General features: G+C 41.9%; 1 protein-coding gene across 1 annotated transcript in view; it reads right to left on the reverse strand.

The window, feature by feature from the left end:
* The window catches only part of LOC124711872 (cardioacceleratory peptide receptor-like), a 432968-nt gene that overhangs the window by 23798 nt on the left and 381288 nt on the right, over positions 1-27882 (reverse strand). Inside the window, exons 4-5 of the mRNA XM_047242110.1 lie at positions 26978-27071; positions 12439-12534 (exon numbers count right to left, since the gene is read on the reverse strand). Coding sequence (XP_047098066.1) covers positions 12439-12534; positions 26978-27071 — 190 coding nt within the window. The remainder of the gene's footprint in view (positions 1-12438; positions 12535-26977; positions 27072-27882) is intronic.

Below are 27882 nucleotides of genomic sequence, written 5' to 3' on the forward strand. Positions count from 1 at the left end.
TTACGTAAATTTAAAATATGTTACCCATTGGTCGACTGCTGGTGGTGTCACTCCCGTCTACATAACAGCAGGAAACTACGCGAGACTAACCCTTCGTATGGGCTTAAATAGCGTGCTGAGATCACGTGATTAGAAGGCAACACCCCCAGCGGCGATCAATGGTATTTAATACAGTTTATTATATGTAATTACTAGTCACCTTGGTTTAACATAAATTTAAGGGACAGTAAATAACAGAAAACAGAACCATTCCATTTAAAAAGAGTTACAATTATAGTGTTAATTATAAAATAATAACAAATGTTCCGTAGTCAACTCATAAAATTCGTAAAAGTATATTACATTATGTGCCATAATTTAAAGTAAAACAATTTGTGACGGACAAAAACTGGTGTCGTCTTGTATTATAGTATATCTATTCGTACATTTACGTCGAAAAAATTTGAGTCAATTTATTAAAACGGCTAATATGGAAGGATTACAGAGCCCTCTACTCCTTGTGGCGAGGACGCCGTTGCCATGGATTACAAAGCGTATATCAGGCGTGTAGCGAGGACGGCGTCCTCATGGTAGCAGTTGGTGTGTTCGTATGGTGTTATCTTTGTATATTATAATACAAGACGACACCAGTTTTTGTGTGTGACAAATTGTTTTACTTTATATTATGGCACTTTTACGAATTTTACGAGCTAACTACGGAACATTTGTTATTATTTTATAACCAACACTACAATTGTAACTCTTTTTAAATGGAATGGTTCCGTTTTCTGTTATTTATTGTCACTTAAATTTATGTTAAACCAAGGCGACTAGCAATTACATATAATAAATTGTATTAAATGCCGTTGATTGCCGCTGGGGGTGTTGCCGTCTAATCACATGACCTCATCACGCTATTTAAGACCATATGAAGGGTTAGTCTCGCATAGTTTCCTGCCGTTATGTAGGCAGGAGTGACACCACCAGCAGTCGACCAACGGCAAACATATTTTAAATTTACGTAATTTTAGCTGTATAATGGAGTCTTTCTGACGGATATCTATAATTTCACAGTGTAAACGCCCAGAAGATGACCCCTACGTCGGGTTGAAACCGGTTGGTGGTATAATAATAATAAAAAATGCGGTTAAGACTGTTCTTGAATAGTTGAGATGCTGTGGGAGCTCCCAAATTGCAGAGGTGATCACTAAGTTTTATCCACTGTTCCAATTAGTCTCAGACATTTTTATGGGATTAAGCGACCCTCACGACGAGCATCAAGGCACCTGAGTGTTCATCAAACACGGAAAGTATGTGCGCAGCTCCGCGAAAAAGGCTGACTTCATTTTGGAAGGTGATGCTGCCCACATCATACTCACCATGATGTTCCACAGAAAGTGAAACACTTGGTCACCGACAGTGTTGAAATAAACGTCTTGATTCATTTTCATGGTAAACTGAATGATGGATGTATATATGCAGATTGAAGCAACGAATGAAAATTTGTACTGCGACCAGGATTCGAACCACGGTCTCCTGCTCAAAGGGCAGAAGCGCTAACCACTACGCCACCCTGGGACAGTGGCTTTGCACAACTGTACGGACAACCCAGGAGTCCTTCGTCTTCAGTCCAATTTCTCATTCACATCTCAGCCCTCATGGTAAGCCCCCTAAACTCGAATACCATTGATTGATAGGATCCGAGTCCACGACTGCATCCTCTGCACGCTGCAGATTAAATGCCCCATTTGGTCGTCGGTTCACTCGAAGCCTTGCATTATTTGAAAAGAGATAAAATTTGGAATTGTCGGATTGTCTTACACACTTCAAGTCAGCTACATTCCAGTTTTGTAATTTTTGGCCCATTGAAAACGTGCAGCTTTATGTGCCTCGTGAGGTTGGTCTTTCGCAAAGCACCCTATTCCAGATGTCCACTGCATGCAGTTCCCTGCACAATGTTCGATCTGAAAGTCTTTGATGCATTTTCAATCTGTGGCAGCAGCAATTTCTGTCGATTTTGAAACTGAATTTCGTTGACACGGTGTGGCTCTATTCTCTGGCCTTCGTCAGCTATAAATTTTTTGGACACTGTTCTTACGCCCTGTTAAATGGCTGCCAGCTCATACTCACACCCATAACGGGACACCTGTCAAGGTATTTAACAAGACGTGGAAACTAAGGTGTACTACAAATTACTTGTGTTATAGCAACCAAACTAACTGATATATTCACACCATGTTTGGCTTACGTGAGAGACAAACTCACAAAGTCTTGTCTGTTTGTATTTCTTGTTTTCGTGAGTGAAGCATAATAACAATAGGTCGAGAAAAGACACAGTGTGTGGAATGGTTTGTTTGAACAAAATTGGACATGCACGTTCAAAGGAGCTTCCAAACAAAGTACAGGAAGCAATCACCATTGCGGAAGTCGGTACCCTTTTGGTACGGGAACTTCTGCAGACAGAAAGCTTTGATATGGAGTATGATAGTGGACGACCTGGAACAAGCGAAGCCGACATAAACGGATACGTTTGGCTTTTCAACATTCACCGCAGAAGTCTGTTTAAGAACGTCTCAAGAGCTGCAAATCCCTAGACCTAGGGCGACCATGCACTGGGTCCTTAGTAAAAATTTACAGATGTATCCACAGGGACTGCAGCTGTTGCACATACTGAAACTAGGCGACAAGCCAAAATGGCAGAGGTAGTCCAGTTTCCTGGCCTAGATCGCCTGACGTCACACTGATGGACTTCTCTCTGTCAGGGTACGTCAAGGACAAAGTGTATCAGGCACCTGTCAACAACATCAATGGTTTAAAGAACCAAATCCTTGTTATCAGTACCAGAGTTGATGCGGAGATGTTACGCCGAGTGTGGATCGAGTTTGAATACACACTGGATATTGTGCTATCAAACGGCGTACATGGTGAAGTTGACTGAATGGCACACAAATTTTGTGGGTTGGGTGTCACATAAGACAAACATGGTGTGAATATCATAACTAGTTTGGGTGCGATAAAACATTAAAGTTTTACTGTACTTTTATTCCTTATGATAACAATAAGAAACGCTTCTCAGAAAATTCAAACTTGAAGTAGTTCCATTTCTGTACTTTAAAAAACCAGTTCCTGTATACACAACACATTTTTTTCACGTTTATTGCTAGATCGGTGAGGCCTATTCGTACAATTCGTTTTAATATAGGTGGTTCTCTTAAACGAGATACCAACATTGTATCGAGTAGTTCACCAGCGTCTTCGTATGCGTTCTTACAAAGTGCAATTTCTGCAACATCTGACACCGAACGAAAAACCACGCCTTCAACAATTTGCTGCAGATAAGCTGCAGCGTGTTGATATGGATGCCAGCTTCCTGGAAAGATGTTTATTCTCAAATGAGGCAACCTTTCATCTATCAGGAACGGTTAATAGGCATAATGTTCGGATTTGGGGTTCGCAAAATCCGCACGTTGTCATTGAACATGTTCGTGATAGCCAAAACTAAACGTCTGGTGCGAGCTAATGAACGACATCATTGTTGGACCGTTCTTCTTTGCGGAACAAACAGTGAATGGGTCAGTGTATCTGGACATGTTGGAGCAGTTTGTTTACCCTCAGACTTGCAATTCAACATTATTTTTCAACAAGGTGAAGCTCCGCCATATTGATGAAGGCCTATTCGCCAGTTCCTGGATAGGAAATTTCCCAATAGTTGGATCAGACACGGAGGACCCATTGCCTGGCCACCACTTTCACCCAACACTACGCCTCTCGATTTTTTCATTCGTGAAGGACCGCGTGTATGCGACCAAAGTGGACGATATTCCTACGTTGCTTCATCGTATCACTAATGCGATTGCAGCAATAACAGAGGAAATGTTACAAAGAACTTGGCAAGAAATTGAATATAGACTCGATATTCTTCGTGCTACAAATGGTTCACATGTAGAGGTGTATTGATGGTAAATAAATAAATTCTTTCAGATGCTCTACAATGTGGTGCATTATTCATTGTCGATCTAGTGTGTGTTTCCCCCTGGGTCCTTGAAATCGGGGAGGTTTGAATGGGACATCTTGTATTGTGGTGCATCGTGTAAGTCAGCAGGCGCCGATGCCAGCCTGCAACACACATCTGTGAGGCGGGATGCGGCATGCACAGCCCCTGCGACTCAACGATTGCACAGTCTAGCGAATCAAGACATTTGCAGCTCGGACCGCTGAGGACCCTGGCGTGCAACAGAACAGGTGGCGTACTCACCCGTGACAGGGGCTGCACCTGCTGCAGATCTTTTGCTGCATCCACTGTGACTATCGAATGCAGTCATACCTTCACTATGAGAGTATTTAGGACGGCGTCAGCCCCGATTCAGGCTGTTCCGCCGCAGGCAGTCAACTGATGTCTGCTGCTGTAGACCCAGCACAGCTTCCGAACGCATGCCACCTTCACCTCCAGTGAACATCGCTAAGTTCAGCGACATGCTCGTGGGAGCCGTTAATATCATTCGATACTGTCAGACTCTTCCATTGAGACTCTAGGGACATTGAAATTAACCGGCCTTGTCAGAACCTTAAGTCTAATGCTATTCAGACTTACACATCCCGGTGGGAGCGCCGCAGACTACGCATAAACACCTTCGGTAGTGTGCTAAGTGACAGAATGTAGTGCTTCAGATGAGTTCGTCTTCAATTATTCCAACACTAATCTGCTGTTACTTGGTGTGGTATCCCCACAAAGTGACATTGCTGAGGGGCATAGCGAGCAGATGTTATTTCGAAAATAAGCACTGCGCTTCTTCTGGACACAGTCTGTCTTCGTTTTAATCCGTGTGCATGCAAAAACAATATCATTTATGTCTTCTATTTTTCTGCACTACAGTTTGGAGCCTATGTTCCGAAACAGTTATTATTTTGATACAGCTAGAGCTTGTTGTATACAGGATGAACATTAATAAAACCAACAAACTGCAGGGACGGATTCCTGACTGGAAACGGAAGGTATCCGTGCAACGAGAATATATCGGCCCAGAACACAGTACAAAGCTGCATCGCATTCACGTCACAACACATGTTCAAAGTGGCCTTGATGAGATGCAATGAACGCATTCACACGTCGCGTCATGCATTGTTGACCTCTTTCGCACGTCATTCTGGCCTCTCCCCAAATAGCGTCACAGACGTGAACATGCTGTTGAACGGTCTGCACATCAGGAACTGGTTCAGCGTACACCAGGCTTTCCAGATGTCCCCTGACGTAAAAGTCAAGGGGGCCTCCGTGTCCTGTATAAAGTCTGGGGAAGATGTTATTGAGGTGTTAGCGAACTGTAATGCGGAAGTGGGGTGGATCTTCATCATACAGAAATCAACGTATCGCATTGCCAAGGGCACATTCTCAAGCAACTTAGGCAGAGTATTCGCAGGAAGTCCAGATAGGTTCCTCTGTCAAGACATTGTGGAAAATAACCAGTCCATGGATGTGGTCTCCAAGAATCCCTGTCCACATACTGATGTTGAACCGATGCTGATAAGATACCACTGCCTGAGGACTGTCTGTAACTCGTAGGTGACGATTATGCAGACTGATGATGTCCATCAGTGAAGAGGAATGATGAAGAAATCCAATAATTGTGATGGACAGGTGCAAAAATAATCGACAAAATCCTTCCCGTAGAGGAAAATCCACTGCTGATAATCCTTGCAGGTGATAAGGATAGTACCGAGTGTCATATAGGACATACATAATCGTACAAAATTAATGTACAAGGACAATCCCCTCATCTGTCAAATAGCAAAGCTAGCGTCTCCTATCTTGCTCCTGAGATGCCTTCCTCTTCATCTATCTCTATTAGCCACGCAATCTTCTTTTCCTTTATATTTCTTTAATTATGTTTCATCATGTCTCTATTCTTCTCCTCCCTTCACCATGAGTCTCCCTCATACTCCCTGCTGCCAGCACTCCTATCTAAAATCTGTCTCTTCAATAATGTCTAATTATAACAGTACTTGTGACCTAAGAATATAAACTCTATATGTATGTATTTTTCCAGGTGTGCCTTTCAAATTGTTTATTTCACTTTTTGTACTAGATGTAGTTTAACATGCCTACTAAAACATATGAATGTAAAATAAGTAGAATCCCTGGTTAGATGTAAGAGAGGGCCTGATGGCCCTAATCTTGCCAGGTTAAATAATTCAATAAATAAATAAAATAAATAAATAAATACTTTGGCCTACTCCATGTTGGCGTGCCTCTTGCCTGGAGCTTGTAAAAGGTTTCGTTTGAGTATCCTGTGAACCCGATCCTCCAGATCTGGTGTACGCATAGTCCGCTGCCTCCTTGCACGTTTGTCGGTCTGAAAGGTCCCATTATCGCATAAAGACCCAAAAAGGGCTGAAATGATGTGGTTTGTGTCTGTGAAGGCACTTGTTTTGAAACAGCCCCTCGACCGTTTCTATCTGCTTGTCCGTGCACACGGCTTGTTTCCGACGTGAATACCGGCCCATTCTGTTGCTTACAGTGCGCTGCGTCAATCACACAGCCTGCAACACACAAGGAACACACGGCATGTGGTGAGAGGAACTTTCATTAGTGAGCGCAGTCTGCTGTGGGAACGATTCATTTCCGGACACATGTTCACAGCACATTTTTCCTCAGATTCCAGTCAGGAATCCGTCCCTGCAATTTGTCGGTTTTATTAATGTTCACCATGATAGGGTGATATGTTTAGGTTTGCGGAAACATCGTCAACAGAAAGTATAGACACTCTACAGACGAAAATTACTCTTCCAGCTTTTTCTGTGGTCAGTCGGTCAATGAATACATAAAATCTTCTCGGCTTTCAAGCCACGTGATTTATAATGAAATCCTCGATCTTTCAACAGCTGTAGCGTAAATCGTCATCAGGAATAATACTACTGACTGCAGCAGCGTCGAGAACCCTCTACAGGATAGGCGAAATGACGCATTCATGAGAAGACGTGTTGGGCAGTTAATGAATAATGAATGTCAGACTTTGTTGTTCACAGGAACGAACGCTGATACACTATGTGGTCAGAACAGGAAGCCACATGAGAAGGCGACATACACAAAGTCCTGATCTGCACTGATTCAAAGAGTACCCTACAGACTCTCCCAAGGCCAGTCACAGAAGAAACTGTAAATCCCTTGACACACGATATACCGAGAAGTCTCAATAGAGCAAAGAAGCTGTGTCAACTGATTCATCTACAATGGATACCGGGGCATGTTGGTATTATGGGAAAGGGACGTACGTAACAACTGGTGCAGTATATAAGCTACATCCCAGCGACGTACCACTAAAATAGAGTGACGTTTCATTATACACTCGCCAACCAAGAGAAACGGGATGGCCACTTGATAGTGGTGTTTTTATGCAGACTGAAGCGACGAATGCCAATTTGTACTAAGACTAGGATTCGAAACTGGATCACCTGCTGATTATGCAGATGCGCTAACCACTACGCTGGTATAGTGGCTTTGGACAACAATGCCTCCCTCCTCAATCCAATTTCCCATTCACGCTTCAGCCCACTTGGTATTCCCCCTAAACTCGAAAAGCGTTGCAGAGGCTCTCCAACAGTATTGGGATAGCTTCTCAGATCTGTTGGACGATTCAGCGAAAGCTTCGAAAAGCCACCTTTGATTTCGCAGTAGCGGCTCACGAGAAAAGATATTTTTACTGTTTCTTGAGACCGAAAATTTCCTGTTTAGAAATCAACATGGGTTTCGAAAACAGTGATCGTGTGACACGAAACTTCCTCTGTTCGTCCACAGGCCCCAGAAACCAGTAGATGCCGTGTTCCTTGTCGACCGGAAGGCATCCAATATAGTTCCGGGCTGCCACCTAATGAACAAAATGCGACGGTCAGAACATCAGCCCAGTTGTATGACTGGACTGAAGAGTTCACAGCAAACAGAACACAGCATGTCATTCTCAACAGAGAGAAATTTTCTGACTTAAAAATATCTTCGGGCGTACTGCAAGGGAGTGTTATAGGACCATTACTTTTTACAATGTGCACTCTAAGACAAAAATGAAGGGACGCACCACGAAGAAATGATCCGAACGGGACTAAAACCGGTAGATGTATATGTACAGACAAACAAATGATTACTACTTCTGAAAAATTGGATGATTTCTTAGAGAGGAAGAGTTTCACAAAATTGAGCAAGTCAATAACGCGTTGGGCCAGCTCTGGCCCTTAAACAAGCAGTTATTTGGCTTGGTATTGACTGACAGAGCTGTTGAATGTCCTGCTGAGGGATATTGTGCTAAATTTCGCCCGACTGGCACATTAAATCGTCAAAATAACGAGATGGCTGGAGGCCAACTCCAGTCACGGCTTCGATGGTCACCGGGGCTCCCGAAGCGGGACGCATCACTGAAGACAATTCTGCTCCAGCCAGTGAGATTACAGGCCAAAGACATGTCTATAGACGTCCTGGACAGCGGTGGGATGTCAGCCTGACTGTCGCCCACCATACGGCCCGCCATCCCGGAGTAATGGCGTGGGGTGTCATTTGTGTCCATAGGATTACCCCTTTGGCAGTCATCCGCAGCACCCTTGCAAGCACAGCGGCACGTCGACATGTTACGTCCCGTGTTGTTGCCCTTTAGAGCAATACAATCTGGGCTTAAATTTCAGCAAGACAACACCCACTCGCACACGATGAGAGTACTGCTTTTCTTCGAGCTTGCGAAACCCTGTCTTGACTGGGAAGGTCGCCGGATAGCTCCCCAACGGGGAACGTTTGGAGCATTATGGGGAGGGCACTCCAACCGGCTCCGGATTTTCACGATCTGAGGCGCCCATTACCTTGGTGTGGCACGATATTGATCAGGAAGACATCCAACAGCTCTGTCAGACATTAGCAAGCTAAATAATTGCTTTCATAAGGGTCACAGGTGGACCAACGCGTTATTGACTTGCTGGGGTTATGACGCTTTTTCTCTTGAATAAATGATTCAATCTTTCACGAAATTGTAATCATTTACTTTTCAGCAAATATAAATCACATCTACCGATTTCCGTCCCATCCGGAAAATTCGTTCGTGATGCATCTTTCTTAGACTGTATATAAATGACCTACTGAATGACGTCGAAAGCTCCATGAGGATTTTCGCTGATAACGCTGTTAAAAAGAAGTCACGACGCTAGAGAATTGTTGCGAAATGCAGGGAGACCTGCAGAGGACCGATGTCGCTCCTTAAGTGGTTACTAAAGCTCATTGTGGTGTCGCTGTGTGCTGTTGTTAACGATAATTCACAGATATTTAATTTTAACACTACCAAAAGCTGCTTCAAGACGAAATCCCCAAATTTAGCATTTTATATACGCTCATGAGGAATTGAATTAGATTAAATTATTTTGGGTAGGCACTAATACCTCAATAAATTCAGAGTATGGTATCTTATCCACAAGGATATTTGATTAAAACAATTTATTTAACACTAATTGACATTTAAGCTTAAGGTCTAGCACTTGTTATTATACTAAAAAGCAGTATTGATCCCAACAACTTTGTTTTGTTAATTATGGACCTTTAAGGCCATTCTCAGACCAAGACTCTGAAATACGAGGGTTGGAACTTTAATAGTGGCAAATATTTACTTACAGTTCGTAAAAAACAGAGACGTGTTTCAAAGTTTTACTGACCTTCAAAAGTAGTCACCAGCATTGTGGATAACCCGTTGCCAGCGATGTGGAAGTCGTAGGATACTCTTAGCACTGCCTGTTGTGTTGATAGTTTGAGCGGCGCGGTCTATTGCCCGACGAATTCTGATGCGAATGACGTGAAGTGTTTCCTTCAGTTTAGAAATCGAGTTGAACTTACAAGGCCCTAGGTCAGAGGAGTGTAGTAGGAGGTATAGTACTTAGCAGCTCCATCAGTCAAACAAATCAGTAACACCTTGCATTGTACGTACTTGAAGATTGTCCTGCAAAATGATGGTCAAGTCCTGCAGAAAGTGTCATCACTTCTAAGCTGGTCGTAGGCTGTGTTTCAAAAATGAACAGCGTAGAAACAGAAGTGATGACACTTTCTGCAGGACCTAACCACTATTTTGCAGGACAATGCTCAAGTACGTACAGTGCAAGCTGTTACTGATTTGTTTGACTGATGGGGCTGCTAACTGCTATACCGCGTACTGCATCCCCCTGACGTAGGCCCTCGTAAGTTCAACTCGATTTCTAAACTGAAGAAAACACTTCACGTCATTCGCGTCAGAACTGCTACAAATTCGTCGGGCAATAGACCGCGCCGCTCGAACTGTCAAGAACTGGTAAGAGTATACTACGACTTCCACTTCGCTGGCAATGGATTATCCACAATGCTGGTGACTACTTTGAAGGTCAGTAAAACTCTGAAACACGTATCTGTTTTGTACGAGCTGTAAATAAATAGTTGCCACTATTAAAGTTCCAATTCTCGTATGTAACGTTTGCAATAGCTCATGTATGACATACACTTCGCAACCTAAAATGTAACTTAAAAGCCACATTAATTACGACAAAAAATGATGTGCTACACAGAAGACGTGAGGAGCCAGTGCACAGAGTTATGTGTACTACCCAATGGTGCCAGTCACGAACTACTAACCGGCTAGCAAATTAAGATACAATTGATTTAAACCAATAGGGAAGGTTGAAAATTTGTGCTGGACCGAGGTACGAACCGGAGTCTCCTGCTTACTAGGCAGATGCACTGACCACCCCAACCTTCCGGATACCGTGATCATCGCAAGTGTACGGACTACCCTAGCACGCGTAATGCGTAAAATTTAAAGCGCATTACCGCGTGTCATCATCTCATCTTATTATCGCAGTTGACTGTTTCTTGGAAGAATCGAGAGTTTATTTACGAGTCTGTAAAGTTTTTTTATGTGTGTGTATTAAAATGTTGTTGATTTTGTCGCTTGATATACGTGAAAAGCAGATTCCAGTCAAGTCCTTCGGTGTACTCTTGCACCTATCCATCCTATCCTCTGCGTTTAACAAATGGTTCAAATGGCTCTGAGCACTATGGGACTCAACTGCCGAGGTCATTAGTCCCCTAGAACTTAGAACTACTTAAACCTAACTAACCTAAGGACATCACAAACATCCATGCCCGAGGCAGGATTCGAACCTGCGACCGTAGCGGTCTTGCGGTTCCAGACTGCAGCGCCTTTAACCGCACGGCCACTTCGGCCGGCTCTGCGTTTAACAGTCGAATTCCTTTGGCACTCTTAGTGTTAATCTCTTTGCTTTTAATTTCAACGGAGGATGTTTCGACTTTTATGTATGGTGAAACAGTCCTTCCTATGACCAGTTCTTTTCGATTTCTTGGTATCTTCCCTGCCTCCATTTCGCCTTGGCTTCCCTGCATTTTTCATTCCTAAGTGAGTTATATTGCTGTATTACGGTGTTTCCATGAACATTTTTGAACTTTCTTTCGTCGATCAACTTACGTATTTATTTTATTATGGAAGTTTCTTTGCATTTAATTTCTTTATACTTATGTTTGCGTCTCCCATATCTTTGCCGCCCCTTTTCAGAGTGTGGTCAGTGTAACTCTGTGGACCCTGTTCACGTGTGTAGTGAAGCTAACCTTTTGTTACAGCTTTTATCATGTGAGGAACATTCTGTATACCTTGTGGGCAGGACGTACGTATAAAAAACTCCCTAAGTTGGGTTCTTTCTACGTTAGTAGGAAGGCAAAAGCTGTGGGCGTCGCGGCAGTGTCACGACACGGGGAAGTCTTCAATATTTATGTTGGTCGCCAGCGTGAGGGTCGAGATGAGAAAGACTACCTGTGATGGGGATATTTGGCCGTGGTGAGATCGTGGAAGCCAGATTCGTGGAACACTCAGTTAGGTGCTGGATACTTAATGTGCCACCACAGCAAGCGTGTACCGTGAGTATATCTAACCAAACCGTTGCCAGCTGACGTGAGCAGTAATGCAGTGACGGCAGGATCTGTCCTAGACTACCACAGATAGTAACGGTTGATAGACAGATCACAGTACTGAATATCTCTTAAGGGTTCAACACTAAGCAGCAATAATCGGTGAGCAGCTAATCCAGAACCATGACCTTATCCATACATTGGCATAATGTCAAATCATACAGGGGTAAGCTCTAGCACTTGTTCTGAATTGACTGCTTTCACTATTCTGCAATTTTTCCACTATATGGCTTCTGTAGTTTACAGGGACGGGGTGGCGCTGGACTTGTTATTAGTGCCGGGCATCGAAATGGCGACTGGTATGCGGCACTGTGATCTGTCTGACCACCATTGCTAAACACAGTAGTCGAGGGTGATCCCCTGTCATAGTGTTGGGTTAATTTTTTATTGGTGCCATACCTGGGTGCCTGCAGTGATGTACAAAGTTGTGTTTAAAATGTCTGCAAGCACCTTGCTTGACAAGAACTGTTAATAACAGCGAAATAATGCTGTGTTACCTTGGATTGTCTTCTCCTCGTAGAAGATGATGATGGGCACAGAAAAGAGAAAAGACAACAGCCACGCAGACAGCACAAGGAGTCTGGCTCTGCGCCCTGCAAGCAGAATACCTATGTAAGTTTAAGGACACACAAATCACGTAGCAGGTGATAATAAAGCTCCTTGGTAACGGTAAACAAATGCAGCACATTTAGATTACAGCTGAGAAAAGGGCTATGAATTGCAGAAACACACTAACACACCCTGAACTGAAACTGATATCTGTTCTTTTAGTTGTACGATGGTGTGAGGCACGTAGATTGGCAAAACATCTGAACTGTCTTCTCAAACACAGGGTGTTAAACAGAAATTCTAGATAAATATGAACCTGGCCCTGTAATGAAGCTAATATTAGGTACAATCAGAAATGCTGCTGTCACATAACAAGAGTGCATAAATTAATAAAAGTGAAAGGTTGAGATCTATTCTAGAAACACAAAACAAGTATTACATTTTTCATTCTACATATAATGTTTCAACTTTGCTTTCAGGGGTCAAGTGATACACAGCAATCACGTTCAACAAAATATTTAACTCTTGGACATATTGAATTGGCGATTATTAAATTCTTTATCTGTACATACGAATAATTTTATCACAGGCAACAATGATTAAAAATCTTCATCGGCTAACTTACGTCTATGATGGCATAGCTGGTCAATGCACTTAGTTTGTGGAGAATAAGTTTACTTTTTAAACCAATGAAAAACTCTCATGTAGTCAATGTGAGGGTAGGTTAGTATCCTAACTTTTGATATTCAATGGTCTAAGTATACGCAAGTTGGAGTGAGAAAAAAATCGACTCAACATGTACTGTGACCTAATCCGCAATGGTATTTTACCAAGGGGGCCTGCAATGGCGTTGCCTCCATGCTGGATCTGAAACGCTAATTCCCTACTCTGGTCTTGACTGAATTCTCTGTCTCAACTTTCCTGCATTCCTTAGAATATTAATTTTTCCCTAGTCGAAATAATGGCTATTGCACACTTGCTAAGGATTGGAGCGACATGCTCAATTTCTTTGCCCACAAAAATTCCCACAGGAATAATTAACTACATCTTTGCTATCTGTTGCCATGATACAAAGCATATTGCCCACACTTCACAGAAGCAAAGCCTTCAATGCCCTCGCCATTTTCCACACACTTGTGTACTCTGCCGCAAGACGAGAGAGATTCTTTAGAAATTTTAGCTCTCAAAATGATTTTATATAATGGCGATCTCCCCACTGTGTTGCATCTGCTTCAGCCAATCGCCGTCTCATTTGAAGTGAATTTTATTTTTGTTGCCGGGTCGCCACCTAGTCCTATTAAAGCTGTCCAGCCACTTACCCTTGGTCCTGGCCGTATTTACATGAAAAGGAATAATGTATTGTTCAGGCCTTATCCCTTTCTGCGCTGAAGCTCGACGTTCTCTTGTTAAGTGGGGTTTTCCAATGCCATTACCCATGTGCTCGGTTCGTCTCCAAAATGCCTTTCACTTATTTATGCATGCCCCTGCCCTTATAATGGTAGACATTGTTTCGTCACTTTTCGGTACATGAGATTACTGCAATTGCTTTCTGTTGTTATAATATAATTATTATTTTCTGAGGATGTCGTACTGTATTGTGCTGTCGTTATGGATGAAGTTCATGTAAGGTCCGAAAAATCCGGACACCTTACAACAGATTCCATAAGGTAAAGATCAAATAGTATGTAGATATGAGAATATACAATCAAATATATTGGTAGGTTACAATCTCCTTAAGGTCCACATTGATTCTGTAAACTGCTGTGTTGTCTGAAGTGAGGATAGTGGTGATACGTATTCTCTGTTGACAGTTTAGCGACAGTACTAACGTAACAACTACTGTCAACTGAAATTACAAATCACATAACAGGTGATAATGAAGCTTCTTGGTAATGTAAACAAATGCAGCACATTTACATTACAGCTGAGGAAAGGGCAATGAATTGCGCGCACACACACTAACATGCTCTTTGTTATTTTTTCCACTACGTGTTTCAGAGAATAACACCTTCAGCATAATGTGGATTTTGTGTCAGTTAATAAGGCACGGATGTGTTTCATCGGCCAGGAGAAGACAAAAAATAGTCTGCGATCACAGAAAAATATTTATTGGGTTGGTGGTTCAGTTCGTGGTGTTTTTTCATAAGTTTAATAAACACAACAGATACATATGACACATTATCCGTTATTAGTGATATATTCTCCATCACTGTTTACAACAGTCTGCCAATGCAGGGATACCTTTTCGATTCGGCGACTGTAGAAATCACGTGGTTATGAGGTGACGAACTAGTCGGGTTATGTTCGGAGCGCATTTTCACGCGGAAAGGAAGTTCCTTGAAGGTTGTTCGATATAGAGCGGAAAAGTTGAAAATATGAGGGCGCAAGATCAGGTTAACTTTCCAACCCAACTCCTGTATATTTTTCCTCAGTTTAGCAGAATGCGGGTGGACGTTATTGCGGAGTGGCATCACTTTACGCAGTCGTCAAGGTCGTTGTTCCTAGATTGTGTTTGCAAGACGTCAGTTGTTGACAACAAATGTCAGCAGTGATGGCAACACTTCGGGGAAACAATCTGTAGCACACGACTCCGTCGCTGTTGCACCAGATGCATAACCTTATCTTTTGTGGTTGCGCGCAGGTCTTTGTACGGGAATTTGCTGCTTTGTTTTGGATCAACCATTCCTTTCGTTTCCTTATGTTAGCATAAAGAAATCATTTCCTGTCACCAATTACGTTACAGGATAGGTATGGTCGGTGTTGTTTATGAGCCAACTGATGACGAGCAAGCAGAGATTTACGTATCACGACCCGTAGATTTTGTTTTGATTTTGGGTTAGAGCATGCGGTACCCATACACTCGATTTTTCAACTGTCCCCCTTGTGTGGACGTGTCGCACAATGATGGAATGATCGCAGTTCATCACATCTGCCAGTTCTCGAGTACGATGACGTAGATACTTGTGGATTAATGCTTTTAAACGAGCTTCATCGAACCTCAAAGGTCTTCCTGAACGCCAGGAGTCACTAATATCAAAACGGTCCTCCTTAAAAAGGGAACCATTTTCCCGCCTTGGTCTGTCCAGTGGCATTATCCCCATACACAACGCAAATCTTTCTTGTTGCCTCTGCTATTGTTACCCCTCTATTGAACTCAAACAGAAGAATATGTCGGATACGTTCCGATTTATCCACTTGGCACTCCATTTTCTAGCATCCACAGATCCAGCCACTATCTCCAAATGACAAAATGACAATATGTAAATTCAAATAGCAATAGTGAACTACAAATAAAAAAAGACAATCGATAAAAAAACCCATAGCAACCGGAATACCAACATGAAAAACAAACACGCTACGAACCTACGCACCAACTTAACATGTTAGTATTACTGTTCACTTATGCACTCAAAATATCCGCAAGACTTTGACAGCTTCTGCTGCCAGTCTGTGCTAAACTTAAAAGTTGTTCTTATTCAATAAATACATCAGTCTGATGATAAATGTATAATCATTTGAAACACTCAATAAAGAGAATAACAAATGTGGCTGATTACAGTTCCTAGTAGTTTTAGTTAATATTCATAAAGGTCACGGTCAAGACTAACACAAAATGTTAACATTTAATGTTAAAACTTACCGTATCTAGGGGTGACATCATTTAATCAGCCACAAAGTGATATTCCCACAAGAATTAATTTTTCTATGTCTTCTTGTTCTGTATTGGACTAGATTTCAAGCTAGTTCCGTATTCACAAATTATCTGCCCATCACTCTGTTTATATATTGTTTACCCGTCATCTTGCGAAGTGCTGTCTATCCTCTGTATGTACGAGTCTTTGTAACTATAAGCAAAATTCACTATTATAGCTCTAGGCTCATTGATTTGTTTATGATATGAACAGATCTTGAGTAATGTCTGGTCTCGGGAATGTCATATCCACACTTTATATTTTGCCTATTACAGTATTTTTGTAGGCACCCAGATTCATTCTCACGAAGGAGTGGTAGAGGATCCTTCCTTTATTATAATTATGTTCTTAGTTTTTTGTCAGCTCTTATTTTTTAATGTATTATGGATGCTGCCACGTTTATTTTCATGTGTAGATGGCTGCAGACAGGTTACGGCATCTAGATATCCTGAGTAGTTGCAACATGAAACTTTCTTCAAAATCACACAGTTATGATGTTTCAACATGAAAGCCATCACTTTATTCTTTGTAATAGAGGCCTCTACATTGTATTCAATTTGCAGGAAGGATGTAAGCGGTAAACTGCAGGCTGTAAGCCTACACATCTTTCTTCCGGTATGAAGGACTCGTCTGGCTAAAGTAAAATATTTAAAATTTTGACTTTCTTATACTTTGATCCATTGGTACACGCGTTGCTCCAAATTCTTCGTTGTGCCAATTAAATTAATATTTATGGAAAATTCGTAAATATTTGTTTTAGCAGCTTTTGTTAAAGTCTTCAGTCTTTTGTGCAACGTGTTAATTTACTGGTACACTCATTATTACAATTAGTGCTGAAACTTTATTTCTCTTTTATGAAGTCTGTAAACGTTCTGCGTGTTTGTAGAAAGCATTTTGTCTTGTCTCTACTACATATAAGAGAACAAATACAATGCAGAATGAAATTTTCACTCTACAGTGGAGTGTGCGCTGTTATGAAACTTCTTGGCAGATTAAAACTGTGTGCCGGACTGAGACTCGAACTCGGGACCTTTTCCTTTCGGGGGCATGCGCTCTATCTTTTTTTTTTTTTAGTTTTGTTCGGTAATGTTCGTTGCGTTTGGTCTGGGCGGACGTCATAGGACATCCGTTCAAGATGATCGTTGATTCCTTTACTCCATTTTTTTTTATTACAGAGGGCCAGCGCCTCTCTGACCGAACACGCTGAGCTATCGTGCCGGCCTCATCTGAGCTACCAAAGCACGATTCACGCCCCCCTCCTCACAACCTTACATCAGTTTCATAACAGCGCTCACTCCGCTGCAGAGTGAAAATCTCATTCTGGATTATATACATCCCCCAGGTTGTGGCTAAGCCATGCTCCGCAATATCCTTTCTTCCAGGAGTGCAAATTCTGCAAGGTTCGCAGGAGAGCTTCTGTGAAGTCTGGAAGGTAGAAGACGAGGTACTGGCAGATGTAAGGCTGTGAGGACGGGGCGTGAGTCGTGTTTGGGTAGCTCAGATGGTAGAGCACTTGTCCACAAGGCAAAGGTCCCGAGTTCGAGTGTCGGTCCGGAACACAGTTTTAATCTGCCAGGAAGTTTCAATAAATACAACGCTTGCATATTTCTTTGTTTCATGTAACACTGATAGGCATTTTGAATTTTGCGCGTAATCGTGATTCTTGGTGAATGACGTGCTTGCGGGAAAGCTGAATCCCACACGCTACAGTCTTTTCTTCTCTCTCTGTGCCCCCCCCCCCCCCCCCCCCCCTCGCCCCTCATCCCCTTCCCTTGCTACCTCTGTTTCTCTAGATATCAGAACCTACTTTCTTCCTGTACATAAAATCTTCCAGGCTCCTTCATGTTCCTTTTAAGGTGGTTTCTTTACTATTCGACATTTCGATCCGTCTGCAAGAATCTTCTTCAGGGAACTTCTGGTGTCTGCAAGTGGCTGAAAACCATCAAAAATCGTTGTCGAATTCACCGAAATGTTTTATCGCGATTGTTCCTTGGGTAAAATTCTGCAGGATACTATTGGTAGGCCATTGCCATTACATAGCTCGTGATAACATCTAGTGAAAGAGAGGGGAAATTTTTACTTCCCTCTCCTCCTCTATTATTTGGTAAAAGAGCTTTAAAAGATTTCCGATATTCCCCACCTTTCAATATTGGGTTCAAGTTCTGAGATTTCTTCTCTCTCTAACTTTTCGTTTCCCATTCAGACTTTTTGAGTTGAACGACAGACAATCCATGGCACAGGCTTTAGGATGGACGAATGCTGTATAGTATATCAGCTTCGCATTACACGTTAACCATCTCTTATTGCGACTGTTCTGTTGGTAGGCTAGTTATAATCTATAAACACTGACAGGAGTGACTCCTTACTCTGAAAATCTGGGTTCAATCTAACCACTGACGAATTTAAGTTTCTCCAACCTGTTGGTTTTCCCCTGTATGAAGATGGTGTTGCTTTCTCCAATGACACTAATTTATATTACATAGCGACGCGCACCGGATTCGCATGGATAACACTAATATCTACGAGGGGACGACTTGTCTGACGTAGAGGTAAAAATTACCCACTGTTAGTGGAAACTGTATCAAAATCGCTACAGTAGTTTCTGAGATTACCCTCCACATTTAGATAGAAAATCATGACGGGGAAAATTAATCAGTATCTCCTTCCAAGGGTTAGGTATTGTAGTCACCTGTTCCGGTCTCTATCGTCCATCCATCCATCTCTTATGTGGTCTACCTAGTTCTCTCTTTCGAGTCGTCCGATAATTCATTTTTTCTGCAATACATTTTCTATTACTCCGTGAACATGATCCTTCCATTTCATTCTTTGCTATCTTGTCATTAACTGAAAATACTGTTAAATCTGATCTCATCCTTACATTCCTTGTTTTACCCATTTTATTACAACCCCTTACATATCCCATTAACTTCTTCTCTGGTGTCTATTTTGTCATTTATTATTATTTTTGATCTGACTGGATTCTTTCCTTTTAAAGCCATTATCCTTTTCTTATTTACATAAATAATTAAGTTGTAATATATCGCGTTTTGGCTCAGTCTATATATTGGTCTTTGCAAATTATGTACCGTTTACTGTATAATTATCCGGTCAACAACATATAACACAGTATTTAATGGTACACTACATCCAATTTTAATTCATAACTATATTTCATCTTTCAAATTGATAACCAGATCATCAGTATATAAATTACATAAAGTTGGTGGTCGACTGCACGCTTATTGTACACCTTGATTTATTAAAATTTCGTCTGAAATTTTCGAACTTTAACTTACAACTATTTTTGTGTTTATATGTATACTCTTTACGGTATTAATAAGGTGCTGTTCCAGAACATGGAGAGCCTCGGTAATTCTGTTCGTGTGTAAGGAGGAATTTAAAGTAGACTGGGGCGGTAGTGAGAATTTGGTTCGAGGAGTGAGGCATTCCAGGATAATCTGTGCAATTGTATGAACCGCTGTGGCGAAGTGGCTTAGTGGTGCCGGCATGGTAGCTCAGCGTGTTCGTTCAGAGAGCTGGCTGGCCTGTGTAATAAAAAAAACTGAGTGAAAAGAACTTCAACGCATGTCATGTGACGTCCATTACGACGAAATACAACGAACCATAACGAACAAAATGTAAAAAAAAGGTGGCTAACGCACCTGCCTAGTAAGCGGGAGCCCTAGGTTCGACTCTTGGCCTTGGTACAAATTTTTACTTGCCGTTACAGTCTCTATACGTAAAATCATATCTGTGTGAGACTAGCAGAGTCGCTGAATTGTGTCATTTCATTGGATTAGGAAACCTTTATTTTCAATACTTTCCACAAAAGGAGTGTTTGTAACTTACCAAAGCTTTTCTAATAATTAATAAATGCTAAAAGCCTTTCTAAGTCAAATTCCCGATGTTTTTCAATAATTTGTCTTATTATAAATACATGATCATTACACGAACGCTCCTTTCTGAAGCCTGATTGTTCTTCTGAGATTATTGCGTTAGCAATAGTTTGTAATCTTTAAGAATTTTCCATAAATTTGATATCCTGCATTTATAACTTATTTCTTTATAATTCCCTTTATCTTTCCTCTCGACTTTTTAAAATGTGGAAGTAACTTAAGCTATGTTCCATTATTCATGTACGGAACAATTCATCCAACACGTATTTAAAGACTGGAGGAATCAAAATTCTAAAATGATTCCTCCATATTTGATTAATTCAGCATTAATGCTATCTAGGCCAGCAGCTTTTCTTTTCTTTTGTTACATTTAGGGCTACTTTTAATTTTTTTGCCTCTTTGATATACAGAGCTGTTATCAGTTTTTATAGAATAACATTCTTCACCGGCTTCGCCACACCATAAATTTCTGTAATGGTATATTATTGATTTCCTGCTATTATATTGTTTGCAGTATTTTTCTCAGTTTTATTCAGATGCTTGATAAGTTTGAACACTATATTCTGTCTTCCATGACTGTCATGTTCAACATTAGCAATGAATCTTTCCCAGGATCCATTATATCTTTTTATTAAATTTTTCGTTTTATTTCTTTTCTGTTTACATACTTCCCAGGCTTCAAATGGTTCAAATGGCTCTGAGCACTATGGGACTTAACATCTGAGGTCATCACAACTACTTAAACCTAACTAACCTAAGGAAATCACACACATCCATGCCCGAGGCAGTATTCGAACCTAAAGCGCCTAGAACCGCTCGGCCACAGCGCCCAGCCCCAGGCTTCATTTGACCGTGTTTGTAAATAGGCGTTATAAATAGGCGTTATAAGCATTTTGTTTTTCTTTAATATTGTTGGCGATTTCTGTATTCCATATTTTCTGACCCCTTCTCCGATTTGATACATTACTTTTCCCAATTATCTCATTAGCTATTTTCAACATTACTGATTTGAATCTTTCTCATTTTTCTCCAATATTATCTTTAGTTTCAGACATGTGCAAACCGCGTGTGAGTCTGTGTTGATATAAATTACTTCATCCATACTAATATCATAAACTCGAAAGTAACTCACGAGTACACCGCTGAAATGCTTCGGATTAAATTTGATATGGAGGTTGCGTTAATCCTTCGGAAGAGAGTAAGAGAAAGAAAAGAAGAATGGACCGATGTGAGGGAGAAGTAGGGAATGGAACATCTTTCTTTCGTTTTTTTTTTTACATCGGTGAACATAAACATTGTTAAGAATTATTGAATCTGTTATATTATGTACACATTGTACAACATATTTCAACTTCAATAGTAAGATACATATTTTCGTGCTCCGGCCCGTGTCCCTCCGCCCCCAATCTCTTGAGAGTGATACTGTAAATGCCACTGTGTAATGCGTTATGGGCAGTTGGAAAGGAGGAGGGGGGTGCGAACATTATGAGCTGTGCTTACCCGAATGGGTAGACACGTGAGGGTAGCTGCGTTATTATGAGTAAAGTAGCTTCCTTACTTACCATCACTCATCGTAGCAAAACTACTGGCATGCGAGCGCAGTCACAGTTAACAGTTAATATATCTCAGAGTTACTGGTTATATTTTTGTGTAACTTGCAATGAGTGAAGGTGTAAAGCCTGATGATCAGTGGAACATTCTTGAAGCGCGTCGCTATGCAATAAAGTAAAACATAAATTTTGTGTAATGCAAATGGTGGGGGGAAAATGCTATAAAAATAATAATTGGGAATTTTGTCTTGGGCTACCATGTTTGTAACGCCACGACCTGATGCAGAGTAAAGTGCAATTAGAACTCTGAGTTGACTCTCTGAGAAAACTGTTTTCGCGTTCCAAGGCAGTGAGATGCCACTCCTGAAATGCTTGGTGCACCCTATGGCGTGATCCATACGCTGCCAGCTAAGAACTGCTAAATGATCATGAAATTTCATGATCGGATTGCAGAAAGGAGTAAATACTTTTTAAATGCAAATAAAATATTCCGTCGACATATATTTACATTCCTAATTCGGTTGACTGAGCTGTTTTTTTATTGATTTCCACACAAGATTACAAGAAAAATAAGTCCAATAAACATGGGACCGAAAACGCATACTTTCCGAAATAAACTCTTATTTATAGAAAGGGACTGTGCGATTCTAGATTGTGGATATTACCGCATTCCTTGCATTGGCACCCCGTCAAATGTGTCGGCAGGGTACTACGAGATCTTTCTCACAGTACTCATCCTACTATTAGGTAGTCTGCAGTTAGTTGTGTGGTTCAAGTCGTAGGATACGTTAGTTTTCGTCGTGTTTGTGTGCCTTATTGTACAGTATTTTCAAACCTGGGCACGTATCTTGTTTTACCCTCTTCCAAACGCGGATTTACTTATGTGCTTACTGTTATTGCCCTGCTTGTACGTACAAATCGTGTAGTACATTTACATTTTGTCTCTTAGACCACTTGTTAACAATGGAAGCCTATTATACGAGAAGTGACGGATACGGTATTCTGCTATGGTTTAACAAATACCCTCTACGCTGAAAAATATCAACAGCGTAGAGTGTACTCTGACAAGCTGTTCGGCAGACTTTTCCAGCGTTTGACAGACGCAGGTACCCTTGCACCTCTGAAGTCCGACAATGGAAAGTCCCGCAGTCCGTACGCCTGACATGGAGGAGCATGTGCTACATTCCGTGGAAGAAACTCCTGGGACCAGCGTGGACGATTAGCAGCAACAGAAGGCGTGTCATTCTCTTACCCGGGAGTACTTCATCAACAATTGCTGTAGCCATATCATTTACAGCGCATTCAGGCCCTAAGGCCAAATGATCACGTTGGCAGAAGGCGGTTCTGTCAATGGCTGTTACAGAAATGTGCCGCAGATCCACTGTTCAAATCCACGATTTTATCTACCGATGAGGCAGGGGAACCAAGAGATGGTTTTGAGAACTTCCGCCGGCCGGAGTGGCCGAGCGCTTCTAGGCGCTGCAGTGTGGAACCGCGCGACCGTTGCGTTCGCAGGTTCGAATTCTGCCTCCGGCATGGCTGTGTGTGATGTCCTTAGGTTAGTTAGGTTTAAGTAGTTCTAAGTTCTGGGGGACTGATGACCGCAGATGTTAAGTCCCATAGTGCTCAGAGCCATTTGAACCATTTTTGGGAACGTTGGGAACCAGCATGGGTGGGCAGATGTAAATCCCCAAGCAGTTCAGGAAAGAGGGCATTGACAGCGATTCTTAATCAACATGTGGCAAGCGTACTTGACGATAGATTATTAGGGCCATATGTGCTACCACAAAGGTTAATCGGGCCACATCATCTGGACTTACTCATTAATGTATTGCCTACTTTGGTGGAGGCTGTGCCATTGCAGTCGCGAATACAAATGTGGTTCATACATGGTGGCGCACCAGCACAATTTCGTCACTATGTGCGCGAACATCTTACGCACACATTTCTGGACCTCTGGAACGGTCGGGGGTGTGGGCACACCTTGGCCTTCTCGTTCCCCAGACCTCAATCCCATTGACTTTTCGTTATGGGGACGCTTGAAGGAATTGGTCTACTCTACGCCACGCCAATCAACGGTGTGCGGACACTACAAGGTCACATCTTGAATTCGTGCCAACACGCACAACAAAACCGGGTGTAGTTTAGAGGGTGTGTCATTTTTTACGCCGGAGGGCAGAGGGATGCATTGTCATAAATGAACGCCAAGTTCAACACCTCCTAAAACAGGAGTTTATCGCACAGTGTATGCGCTTCCGTACCCACATGTTAATTGGACTTATTTTTCTTGTTTCGATGACTTCTACCACCTGTCAAAGTATTCGACACTTCTTTTTTGAACAAATTTAATAATACTCGATGATGTTTCCGGCCTGCAGCCGGTCGACAGTCACTGTGAAGCTCGATGCTCGAAATCATCGAAGACTGCCACTGGTTTGCCACAACACAAACATAACAAATTTCCATGCCTAATACGATGTAGGAAACCCATTCAAAACACCTTTCACTCGAAACAGAATCTATGAATACAAATTTTTCATGGTTTTCAGGGTAGTATTATACCATTCTTCCTGAAAAGTTATTCGAAGTTCAGTTAACGATGACGGAGATGGGTAGCAGCCACACACCCTTCTCTCCAGAATAGACCACAAAGGGGCAATAATAATGAGACCTGAAGACTGAGGTGGACAGGAGAGGCGCGCCAATTCATCCTGATGTTCACAAAACCCGTCCTGGACGATGCGAGCTGTGTTAACAGGGACCCTGTAGTCTTGGAGCACAACATCACCATTGCGGAACAAACACTGTACCATGGCAAAATTTTAAACATGGCTGAAGCAGCAACTGTTAAAAATCTTCACGGTAAATGATAAAAGCCAAATAGTTGCAGGATAAAGATTTACTGAAATCCTTGACCACGGTTTCGGTATATCGAAATATACCTTCATCAGAAGCAAAATACACTAAAATCACATTGTGTAGTAGTTAAAATAATTATGCTGTACAGATGGAAGTGATATTTTAATTTTAACTACTGACGACGCCTTTGGCACGATTGTTTTATCTATCTCCACTGCAGGATGTGATTTTAGTGTATTTTGCTTCTGATGAAGGTATGTTTTCAGAATGAGATTTTCACTCTGCAGCGGAGTGTACGCTGATATGAAACTTCCTGGCAGATTAAAACTGTGTCCCGGATCGAGACTCGATCTCGGGACCTTTGCCTTTCGCGGGCAAGTGCTGTACCATCTGAGCTACCCAAGCACGACTCACGATCCGTCCTCACAGCTTTAATTCGGCCAGTACCTCGTCCCCTTTCTTCCAGGAGTGCTAGTTCCGCAAGGTCTGCAGGAGAGCTTCTGTGAAGTTTGGAAGGTAGGAGACGGGGCACTCGCGGAATTAAAGCTATGAGGAAGGGTCGTGAGTCGTGCTCGGGTAGCTCAGATGGTGGAGCACTTGCCCGCGAATGGCAAAGGTCCCGAGTTCGAGTCTCGGTCCGACACACAGTTTTAATCTGCCAGGAAGTTTCAAGGTATGTTTTGATATACCGAAACCGTGGTCAAGGATTTCAATAAATCTTTATGCTGCAACTGTATAGCTGTTATCGTTTACCGTGAAGACTGTACCATGGAATGGACCTGATCACCCAAAATTGTCACATAATCTTTGGTGGTAGCCCGACTATAGAGAGTAACAATATGGCTGCACAAATCGTCATCGAACCCTCGCCATGTTTCACACTTGGGACGTAAGATCGGCTAGAAGTTGGAGACAGTGTGCAACAATACTCATCCGACCAAATGGCTTTCTTCCATTGCTCCACAACCGAGGTTTCACAGCTTCGCAGGTTTGCAGTTAAGGGCATTTGGATTTCAAGCTCACCCTGGAATTCCCTGCTTATAGAGCTCTTTTTGTGTTGCATTTATGCTGACACGGTTCGCGAGTGCGACATTCAGTTCTAAAGTGACTTTTGTAGTTGTCGTCCTCTTATTTTTTGTCACAACCTTCTTCAGTGACCGTCTGTGACGATCTCTGAACACAGATTTTGTTTCGCGTTGTGACTTAATGCATGATGTTTTTCCCCTTTTACCGTATGTGATATGAATTTTCGGTACGATACCTCTTGAAACACCGAACATTCCGGCAGTCTTATTTACGGAAACACCCACCACACGAGCACCAAAAATTTCCCCACGTTCGAATTCACTTGGCTCCTACATACTGCATTCACAACTACACAGAAGAGTGTTCTTACCACGACTGACGCTTGCAACATATTGATGACATGGCACAGCGCAGCCTTCCGGCTTCGCTAGCGTCTTGATTTAAGTTCAAGCATGCACTTCTCGCAATATTTCCACAATTTTGTCCTACCGCTATTTCTTACGGACGACTCAAGCTCGGAATAGCAAGACAGACCACAAATCGAACGGGTAGAACCCTAGACGGTGGAAATGCTGTTTTCAGCTGCCGGGTGGGTTGCTCCTCGTCTTGGATGTTCGCCTTCAATGAGAGCAGATCATACGCAGCCAGTTTATAGTCACTATCCTGGCTAACCAGATTTTCCGCAACCCGTAGGGAGACGATATCAGTCTCTGCCGACTGAAATTTAGTGCTTGATACTTGTTGCAGTCCCAGAATATCGTTGAGACTTCTGCATTAATATTTAGGAAAAAAGTAGAAGAGACTTGTTACTCAGTTGGTCGACTGCATCACGCTCTGCTTGTTGTATTTATGATTTTTTTCCGTGATATCTTTTTACTCTCGTGCGTTGTCTCCATGTGTCAGAGACAAATAAGTAACACGTAGACACTTTGCTGGAGTGAAGCAGATTCTCCATCAGGGCAACATTTTCAGCCCTCTTCTCTTGGAGCTTTGACTCTGGGCTACAGATTCTGCTGACTAGTTTCAGTTCCTAAATATCATTAAAAGGAAGAGAGCCTATATTTTGATAGTCTTTAAGAAGAAAACTAGTACGAGATAGAACGCTTCGAACAATATTATAATATGGAGAAGGTGAGGCGTATTACCACTAATCTACTGAGAAAATGCAATATTTGCCGGTTTCGAAGCCTTTCTGGCACAGATTTTCTAATTTACCGTATGTAAAAATTAGTCAGCATACCCGTGGATATTCTCTTGAGAAAGGGCTACCTCTAAGTATCCACGTTCAAACAAATGCTCGTGTATAAACATTTAGAAAGTTGTCATACAGCACTGTGCAATAACGATTTCCATCTGAGTCACTTGATAGATGAAACATGGCAACAGACTTACAGTTAGTCAAATAAGAGAAATGGGCTATTTTTAGCGGTGGTACTTCACCATTACAACTTTACACCTACTTACAGCTGCCAGAGAAGTTCATCGGGTGCGTGATGGCGTCGTAGCGATCTATGCTCAGGGCCACCAGCACGTATGTGGAGGAATACGTCACCACCACCTGGAAGAAACAAATACTGAGTCATCAACTCATTTCTGTAATCATGTACAATGAACAAAATAAGCCAACAGCAGAAAAGATCAGTCACGTCTTTCCTTATATTGAAACGGGTAACGCCTCGACGATGTTTAGATCTGCAGAAGATACTAGATGTTAGAAAAGTCATTGTCCAGCCCTCCACGTCATGGACATGTCGGTGAAGGCAGGAAAGATAATTAGGGTTAAACATTGTGGCTATGGCGCAGTACGATGAGGAAAGTGGCTGTGTCCTAGACTCGCTTAAATAGATTCAGGGAAACCACGGAAACTTAGCTGTTTTAATAGTGGCTATTGTAGAAGCCGTCACGTATCTAAATTCGTTAAATATAAAGAGAAGGGCATGAGTCTACAGTCACAAACATGGCTTCTATTTAACACATGATGCATTTTGAGCTTTATATGTCCATATTCAGTTGCATAACCTATTATTCTGTCATTATTATTGCATTCCATAACCTATTATTCTGTCATTACTATTGCATTCCAGTTCCCAATGGTCATATTAAATAAATACATTTCAGTCTGAAGATTAAAATAAAACAATTCCAAAAATGTGTTTTTTCTGTTGCTAGTTTTTTAGGATTGCGGTATAGGTAATTACATTTACGTATTAAATCAGATTTAAGAAGTTAACAATTTATTGCTACAAGGGTAAGCTCACAGGAAAAAAATATCAGTTACTCCCTTGAAATGGACCAGTTGTCGCCTTGTAACCTTGTAGCTGGTGCACAACTGATACCAAGTTGTCACGTGACACAGTGGCAGTAGCGTG

This window comes from Schistocerca piceifrons, chromosome 8 (genome assembly GCF_021461385.2).
Source record: "Schistocerca piceifrons isolate TAMUIC-IGC-003096 chromosome 8, iqSchPice1.1, whole genome shotgun sequence".
NCBI classification, from domain to species: domain Eukaryota; kingdom Metazoa; phylum Arthropoda; class Insecta; order Orthoptera; family Acrididae; genus Schistocerca; species Schistocerca piceifrons.